Source organism: Rhinoraja longicauda, chromosome 40 (assembly GCF_053455715.1).
Source record: "Rhinoraja longicauda isolate Sanriku21f chromosome 40, sRhiLon1.1, whole genome shotgun sequence".
NCBI classification, from domain to species: domain Eukaryota; kingdom Metazoa; phylum Chordata; class Chondrichthyes; order Rajiformes; family Arhynchobatidae; genus Rhinoraja; species Rhinoraja longicauda.
Window position 1 is genome coordinate 2527286 of NC_135992.1, and position 9550 is coordinate 2536835.

Consider the following 9550-nt stretch of genomic DNA (forward strand, 5'->3'; position numbering starts at 1 on the left):
GTAATGATTTGAGGAGGTTATTATCACAGTATTGAACAGGATGTCCTGGAAATCTCATCAAATGAGTACACATCGGGCGATCGGCGATGGTGTTATATTATAGGTACGGTTGCCAACTGTCCCGTATTAGCCGGGACATCCCGTAGTTTGGGCTAAATTGGTTTGTCCCGTATGGGACCACCCTTGTCGAGGACCAGAGGGCATAGGTTTAAGGTGAAGGGGAAAAGATTTAATAGGAACCTGAGGGGTAAGTTTTTCACACAGAGGGTGGTGGGTGTATGGAACAAGCTGCCAGAGGAGGTAGTTGTGGCTGGGACTATCCCATCATTTCAGAAACAGTTAGACAGGTACATGGATAGGACGGGTCTGGAGGGATATGGACCAAACGCAGGCAAGTGGGACTAGTGTAGCTGGGGCAAGTTGGGCCGAAGGGCCTGTTTCCACGCTGTGTCACTCTGTGACTCTATGAGAGTCGGGACATCATGTTACAGCTTTATATCACTTTGGTTGAGTTGCATTTGGAGTAGTTCGTGGAGTTCTGGTCAACCCGATACAGGACGGATGTGGAGGCTTTGGAGAGGGTGCAGATGAGGTTTTCCGGAACGCTGCCCGGATTAGAGGGTTCCAGCTACAGGGAGAGGTTGGAGAGGGGGTTCACCAAGATACCTGAATGATCCAAATATAACGTCCACTAACACCGCTGCGCTGGTCAAGAAGGTGCAGCAACGACTGTTCTACCTGAGAACACTGAAGAAGTCTGGTCTACCCCAACAGCTGCTGACGACCTTCTACCGCTGCACCATAGAGAGCATCCTAACACATGGCATCCCTGTGTGGTACCTCAGCTGCACGGAGGCAGAAAGGAAAGCTCTACAGCGGGTAGTCCATAGAGCTCAGAAGACTATCTGAACACAGCTACCAGACTTGGAGGGCATCTACAACACACGATGCCTCAGAAAAGCCACCAGCATCCACAAAGACTCTTCACACCCCTGCAACAGTCTGTTCGAACTTCTACCATCGGGCAGACGATACAAGGCCTTCTACGCCCGCACATCCAGACTCAGGAACAGCTTCATCCCCAGGGCCATAGCTGCTATGAACCGGTCCTGCTGAGCCGGATGGTCACATCGCACAGTGATCCGGCACAGATCTACTTGCACTTTATTCTGTTTTAAAACTGTTCTAATTTGTTTCATTGGGTTGTTTAAATGAATATTGACTAGCTGATTAAATTATTGCATCGTATGGGAGGCGCATTCCCAATCTCGTTGTACGCCTGTACAATGACAATAAAGATATTGTATTGTATTGTATTGTCTTTCTCAGTGAATAGCGGGGTGCTGAGGATTAATTCCAACCCTCACCGATGTTATCTGACTCCTTGTACCCACAGCTCCCTGGGACAAGTGTGTCTTGGCTATAAGGAGAGGGTGGGCGCAAACGTGGACTGGTTTCTCTGAAGCAAAGGTTGAGAAGACAATAAACAATAGGTGCAGGAGGAGGCCATTCGGCCCTTCGAACCAGCACCGCCATTCAATGTGATCATGGCTGATCATTCTCAATCAGTACCCCGTTCCTGCCTTCTCCCCATACCCCCTGACTCCGCTATCCTTAAGAGCTCTATCTAGCTCTCTCTTGAATGCATTCAGATAATTGGCCTCCACTGCCTTCTGAGGCAGAGAATTCCACACCTTCACCACTCTCTGACTGAAAAGGTTTTTCCTCATCTCCGTTCTAAATGGCCTACCCCTTATTCTTTAACTGTGGCCCCTGGTTCTGGACTCCCCCAACATCGGGAACATGTTTCCTGCCTCTAACAGGTTCGATCCCGACTACGGGCGCCATCTGTACGGAGTTTGTACGTTCTCCCCGTGACCTGCGTGGGTTTTCTCCGAGATCTTCGGTTTCCTTCCACACTCCAAAGACGTACAGGTTTGTAGGTTAATTGACTGGGTAAATGTAAAAATTGTCCCTAGTGTGTGTAGGATAGTGTTAATGTGCGGGGATCGCTGGGCGGCGCGGACTCGGTGGGCCGAAGGGCCTGTTTCCGCGCTGTATCTCTAAATCTAAAAAAAACCTAAACGTGTCCAACCCCTTAATAATCTTATATGGGAAGATGGTTAATGATCTTATATGGGAAGATGCTTAATAATCTTATATGGGAAGATGGTAAATAATCTTATATGGGAAGATGGTTAATAATCTTATATGGGAAGATGGTAAATAATCTTATATGGGAAGATGGTAAAAGTTTATAAAGACGCATAGATCCTGTAGGCACTCAGAACCTTTTCACCAGGCTAGAAATGTGGAGCTTTAGGGAGAGAGGGGAAGGTTTCAAGGTGATGTGGAGGCCAGGGTTTTCTATACGGAGGATGGGTGGGTGGTGGACAAGATTAAAGAGAGTTCCAAAGCATTTTATGGATATTAAGGGTAAGAGGGAACAAGGGAAAAAGTAGGGTGTAATCATGCCCTTGACCCCTTCTCCGTGTCCTGTCCTCACCCAACTCAAAGCCCACCCATTTCTCCCACCCCACCTGTCCGTAGGATCGTGTTCGTGGTCGCTGGTCAGGGCGGACTCGGTGGGCCGAAGGGCCTGTTGAAGGGCGTTGTATGTCTAAACTAAAAACGAACAAATTCCCATCAACTCCCCCCCCCCAGATTCTAATGTTCACCGACACAACGGCCAATCGACCAACCTACCGACCAACCCCACACATCTTCTGAGCTGTGGGAGGAAACCGGAGCATAGAAACATAGAAAATAGGTGCAGGAGTAGGCCATTCGGCCCTTCGAGCCTGCACCGCCATTCAATATGATCATGGCTGATCATTCAGCTCAGTAACCTGTACCTGCCTTCTCTCCATACCCCCTGATCCCTTTAACATCTAACTCCCTCTTAAATATAGCCAATGAACTGGCCTCAACTACCTTCTGTGGCAGAGAATTCCACAGACTCACCACTCTCTGTGTGAAGAAATGTTTTCTCATCTCGGTCCTAAAAGACTTCCCCCTTATCCTTAAGCTGTGACCCCTGGTTCTGGACTTCCCCAACATCGGGAACAATCTTCCCGCATCTAGCCTCTCCAACCCCTTAAGAATTTTATATGTTTCTATAAGATCCCCCCTCAGTCTTCTAAATTCCAGCGAGTACAAGCCCAGTCTATCTAGTCTTTCCTCATATGTAAGTCCCGCCATCCCAGGGAAAGCCCATAGGGACTCAGGAAGGACGTGCAAACTCCACACGGACAGCACCAGCAGCTGGGGTTGAACATGGGTGACTGGAACCATGAGGAACATGGGTGACTGGAACCATGAGGAACATGGGGTCACTGGAACTCTTCACCCAGATGGTTCTGAACTTAGACATGAAAAGGGGAGGTTTACTAGGTTAATTCCCGGAATGGTGGGACTGTCATATGTTGAAAGACTGGAGCGACTAGGCTTGTATACACTGGAATTTAGAAGGATGAGAGGGGATCTTATCGAAACGTATAAGATTATTAAGGGGTTGGACACGTTAGAGGCAGGAAACATGTTCCCAATGTTGGGGGAGTCCAGAACCAGGGGCCACAGTTTAAGAATAAGGGGTAGGCCATTTAGAACTGAGATGAGGAAAAACTTTTTCAGTCAGAGAGTTGTGAATCTGTGGAATTCTCTGCCTCAGAAGGCAGTGGAGGCCAATTCTCTGAATGCATTCAAGAGAGAGCTGGATAGAGCTCTTAAAGATAGCGGAGTCAGGGGGTATGGGGAGAAGGCAGGAACGGGGTACTGATTGAGAATGATCAGCCATGATCACATTGAATGGCGGTGCTGGCTCGAAGGGCCGAATGGCCTCCTCCTGCACCTATTGTCTATTGTCTATTGAAAAGCTGAAGAAACTCAGCGGGTCAGGCAGCATCTCTGGAAAAAAATAAAAGATGACGTTTTGGGTTGAGACCCTTCTTCAGACTGAGTGAGAGTCAGGGCAGAGGGAATCTAGAGGCGTGAAAAGGTACAGAACAAATCAGAGCCGGCACAGATGACCAGGGGAAGGTGGAGCCCACAATGATCCATTGTTGGCTGTGGACAAGGTGATAACAAAGGGATACGAACAGTGAAACTAGCAGGATGACTTTGGGTGGTGGAGGGAAAGAGAGAGAGGGAATGCAAGGGTTATGTTCAATCTAGCCTTAGAGGGAGTACAGAGAAGGTTCACCAGATTGATCCCTGGGATGGCAGGACTTTCATATGAAGAAAGACTGGATAGACTGGGCTTGTACTCGCTGGAATTTAGAAGACTGAGGGGGGATCTTATAGAAACATATAAAATTCTTAAGGGGTTGGAGAGGCTAGATGCGGGAAGATTGTTCCCGATGTTGGGGAAGTCCAGAACCAGGGGTCACAGCTTAAGGATAAGGGGGAAGTCTTTTAGGACCGAGATGAGAAAACATTTTTTCACACAGAGTGGTGAATCTGTGGAATTCTCTGCCACAGAAGGTAGTTGAGGCCAGTTCATTGGCTATATTTAAGAGGGAGTTAGATGTGGCCCTTGTGGCTAAAGGGATCAGGGGGTATGGAGAGAAGGCAGGTACGGGATACTGAGTTGGATGATCAGCCATGATCATATTGAATGGCGGTGCAGGCTCGAAGGGCCGAATGGCCTACTCCAGCACCTATTTTCTATGTTTCTAATTAGAGAGACCAATATCCATACCGCTGGATTGTAAGCTGCCCAAGCGAAATATGAGGTGCTGTTGCTTAGTTTTGCATTCATCCTCACTCTGACAGTGGGGGAGGCCCAGGACTGGAAGGTCAGTGTGGGAATGGGAAGAGGAATTCAACAGTGTGGCAACCGGGAGATGGCAGAGAGGCTAAGGCAGACTGAGCGAAGGTGTTCAGTGTAACGATCGCCCGGTTACGTTTGGTCTCGCCGATGTACAAGAGTCCACATCTTGAACAGTGGATACAGTAGATGAGGTTGGAGGAGGTGCAAGTGAACCTCTGCCTCACCTGAAAGGATTGTCGGGGTCCCTGGACAGAGTCGAGGGAGGAGGTACAGGGACAGGTGTTGCATCTCCTGCAGTTGCTGGGGAAGGTACCTGGGGAGGGGGATGTGAACCTCTGCCTCACCTGTAAGGATTGTCGGGGTCCCTGGACAGAGTCGAGGGAGGAGGTATCGGGACAGGCTCAGTGATAAAAGGCAAAAGATAATGGTGGCGGGGATGGAGTGGGGGTGGGGAGACAGTTTAGATTAGTTTAGTTTAGAGATACAGCGCGGAAACAGGCCCTTCCGCCCATCGGGTCCACGCCGACCAGCGATCCCGCATACTAACACTATCCTACACACACTAGGGACAGTTTTTAAATTTACCCAGCCAATTTACCTACACACCTGTACGTCTTTGGAGTGTGGGAGGAGACCGAAGTTACAATATCACAGAGTCTGCTATGAGCCAAATGCCATTGATCTGACTTTTGTCATCAGTTAAAAGGTTTCCCAACCTGATCAATAGACAATAGACAATAGGTGCAGGAGGAGGCCATTGAGCTGTGAGGTGTTGCACTTTGGGAAGTCGAATGTAAGGGAAATGTACACAGTTAATGGCAAGACCTTTAACAGCGTTGGGGTACAACAGAGGGACATAGAAACATAGACAATAGGTGCAGGAGGAGGCCATTTGGCCCTTCGAGCCAGCACTGCCATTCATTGTGATCGTGGCTGATCATCCACAATCAGTAACCCGTGCCTGCCTTCTCCCCATATCCCTTGATTCCACTAGCCCCTAGAGCTCTATCTAACTCATCCTGGGGAACAAGTCCACAACTCCCTGAAAGTGGCACCACAAGCAGAGGGAATGGTAAAGAAGGCATCTGGTATGCCAGTCGTCATCGGTTGGGGCATTGAGATAAGAGTCAGGAAGTGGTGATGCAACTATATAGAATGGTCAGGCTGCATTTGCAGTGTCGTGTACAGTTTTGGTCAACGCGTTACAGGAAGGATGTGGAATGGATGCAGTTGAAGTTTACCAGAATGATGCCCAGATTAGAGTGTATAATCTACAAGGAGATCACTGGTTTCAACCGAAGACAGACACAAAAAGCTGGAGTAACTCAGCGGGTCGGGCAGCATCTCTGGAGAGAAGGGATGGGTGACGTTTCGGGTCGAGACCCTTCTTCAGACTGACGCACAGACTTGGATTGTCTTCTCCGGAGCTTGGGAGGTTGAGGGGGAGACCTGAAAGATGTCATTTTTATCCTGGGGTACAGTTTAGAGTGAGGATTTAGTTTAGAGATACAGCACGGAAACAGGCCCTTCGGCCCACCGGGTCCGTGCCGCCCAGCGATCCCCGCACATTAACACTATCCTACACACACTAGGGACAATGTTTACATTCGCCCAGCCAATTAACCTACATACCTGCACGTCTTTGGAGTGTGGGAGGAAACCGAAGATCTCGGAGAAAACCCACGCAGGTCACGGGAGAACGTACAAACTCCTTACAGACAGCGCCCGTAGTCGGGATTGAACCCGGGTCTCCGGCGCTGCATTCGCTGTAAAGCAGCAACTCTACCGCTGCGCCACCGTGCCGGGCTTTGAAAAATATGAAAGGCATAGATGGGTTTGACAGAATCTTTCCCCCCAGGATGGAGAAGTCACAGACTGGAGGACGTAGCCTTCAGGCAAGAGTGACAAGGTGGGGCAGGTTTATTACAGAGAGTGATGAGTGCCAGTGGTGGGGGCCAGTGGTGGGGGCCAGTGGTGGGGGCCAGTGGTGGGGGCCAGTGGTGGGGGCCAGTGGTGGGGGCCAGTGGTGGGGGCCAGTGGTGAGTTAGAGGGTCTCAGATCAGCAGATGGAGATGGAGGGATCTGGACCGCGGGGAGCCAGGGGTGCTTGGCACAGGCATCGTGGGCCGAAGGGCCTCTTCTGCTGTTTGTGGTCTGCGTTTTGTAAAGGCCAATGTGGAGGCCCTGGATCCAGGGCCACAGAGGTCCCAGAGGGATTCAGCCCGGGTGGGGGAGAGTCCACAGACGATCAGATACTGGGGAGATGAGGAACATGGGGCTAGTCCACCGGTCACTGAAGGTAACAGGGTGGGTGGGCAGGACAGAGGAATGGAAACTAGTGCTCCCTCCCTCCCTCCCCACCTCCCCACCTCCCCACCTCCCCACCTCCCTCTCACTCACTCACTCTCTACCCACTCACTATCTCTCACACACTCTCTTCCCCCCTCATTCTCACTCACAATCTTTCACTCACTCACCATTTCTCTCCCTCTCTCACGCCCTCCCTCCCCCCCCTCTCTCTCTCTCTCCCCCTTTCCCTCTCCCCCTCTCCCTCTTTCTCTCTCCCCCTCTCCTCATTTCTCTCTCCCCCCCCCTCTCCCCCCCTGTCCCCCCCTCTGTCCCAGGACAGTTCCCAGGGCTGTGTCTCCCCCCCTGTCCCCCCCCTCTCCCCCTGTCTCCCCCCTTTCTCCCCCCTCTCCCCCTCTCTCCCCCCCCATGCCCCCCCCCCTCTCCCCCCCTGTCCCCCCCTCTGTCCCAGGGCAGTTCCCAGGGCTGTGTCTCCCCCCCTGTCCCCCCCTCTCCCCCCCCCCTGTCTCCCCCCTTTCCCCCCCCCCTGTCCCAGGGCAGTTCCCAGGGCAGTGTCTCCCCCTCTCCCCCCTCTCTCCCCCCTGTCCCCCCCTGTGTCTCTCCCCCTCTCTCCCTCCTCTCTCCCCCTCTCTCCCCCCCCTCTCCCCCCTGTGTCTCCCCCCTCTCCCCCCCCTGTCTCCCACTCTCCCCCCCTGTCCCAGGGCAGTTCCCAGGGCTGTGTCCCCCCCCTCTCCCCCGCTGTCTCCCCCTCTCTCCCCTCTCTCCCCTCTCTCCCCCCCCTGTCCCAGAGCAGTTCCCAGGGCAGTTCCCAGGGCTGTGTCTCCCCCCCTGTGTCTCTCCCCCCTCTCCCCCTCTCCCCCCCTGTCTCCCCCCTATCCCCCCCGCTCCCCCCCCCCCTGTCGTCCCCCCTGTCTCCCCCCTCTCTCCCCCCTCTCCCCCCCCCTGTCCCCCCCCTGTCTCCCCCCTCTCTCACCCTCTCTCCCCCCCTCTCCCCCCCTCTCCCCCCCCCTCTCCCCCCCCTGTCCCCCACTCTCCCCCCCTCTCCCCCTCTCTCCCCATCCCCCTCTCTCCCCCCCTCTCCCCTTCTCTCCCCCCCTCTCCCCCTCTCTCCCCCTCTCTCCCCCTCTCTCGCCCCTCTCCCCCCTCTCTCCCCCCTGTCCCCCCCTGTGTCTCTCCCCCTCTCTCCCTCCTCTCTCCCCCTCTCTCCCCCCCCCTCTCCCCCCTGTGTCTCCCCCCTCTCCCCCCCCCTGTCCCCCACTCTCCCCCCCTGTCCCAGGGCAGTTCCCAGGGCTGTGTCCCCCCCTCTCCCCCCTGTCTCCCCCTCTCCCCCCTCTCTCCCCTCTCTCCCCTCTCTCCCCCCCCCCTGTCCCAGAGCAGTTCCCAGGGCAGTTCCCAGGGCTGTGTCTCCCCCCCTGTGTCTCTCCCCCTCTCTCCCCCCTGTCCCCCCCTGTCTCCCCCCTCTCCCCCTCTCCCCCCTGTCTCCCCCCTATCCCCCCCGCTCCCCCCCCCTGTCGTCCCCCCTGTCTCCCCCCTCTCTCCCCCCTCTCCCCCCCCTGTCCCCCCCCTGTCTCCCCCCTCTCTCACCCTCTCTCCCCCCCTCTCCCCCCCTGTCCCCCCCTCTCCCCCCCCCTGTCCCCCACTCTCCCCCCCTCTCCCCCCCTGTCCCAGGGCAGTTCCCAGGGCTGTGTCCCCCCCTCTCCCCCCCCTGTCTCCCCCCTCTCTCCCCTCTCTCCCCTCTCTCCCCCCTGTCCCAGAGCAGTTCCAAGGGCAGTTCCAAGGGCTGTGTCCCCCCCCCCTCTCCCCCCCCTGTCTCCCCCCTCTCTCCCCCCTCTCTCCCCTCTCTCCCCTCTCTCCCCCCCCTGTCCCAGAGCAGTTCCCAGAGCAGTTCCCAGGGCTGTGTCTCTCCCCCCTCTCCCCCCCTGCCCCCCCCTGTGTCTCTCCCCCCTCTCTCCCCCCTCTCTCCCCCCCTCTCCCCCCCTGTGTCTCCCGCTCCCCCCCCCCTGTGTCTCCCCCCTCTCCCCCCTCTCTCTCCCCCCCCCCTGTCCCCCCCTCTCCCCCCCCTGTCCCAGGGCAGTTCCCAGGGCTGTGTCTCCCCCTCTCTCTCCCCCCCTGTCCCCCCCTCTCCCCCCCCTCTCCCCCTCTCCCCCCCTCTCCCCCCTGTCCCCCCCCCCTGTCCCCCCTCTCCCCCCTGTCGTCGTCCCCTGTCCCCCCTCTCTCTCTCCCCCCCCCTGTCCCCCCCTCTCCCCCCCCTGTCCCAGGGCAGTTCCCAGGGCTGTGTCTCCCTCCCTCTCCCCCCTGTGTGTCCCCCCCTGTCCCCCCTCCCCCCCTGTCCCCCCTCCCCCCCTGTCCCCCCCCTGTCTCTCCCCCCTGTCCCCCCCCCCGTCCTGTCCCAGGGCAGTTCCCAGGGCAGTGGGAGGCGCTGGAGGAGCGGCCACGTCACCGGGTGAAGCCGCTGCCGCCGCCGCCAAGTTC

General features: G+C 55.6%; 1 protein-coding gene across 1 annotated transcript in view; it reads left to right on the top strand.

Moving 5' to 3' along the window:
• The first annotated feature begins 6706 nt into the window (after positions 1-6706).
• Positions 6707-9550, top strand: part of LOC144611372 (ER lumen protein-retaining receptor 3-like) — a 24625-nt gene continuing 21781 nt past the window's right edge. The window contains 1 exon segment of the mRNA XM_078430444.1: positions 6707-6810. Within this exon segment, the coding sequence (XP_078286570.1) occupies positions 6707-6810 (104 nt within the window).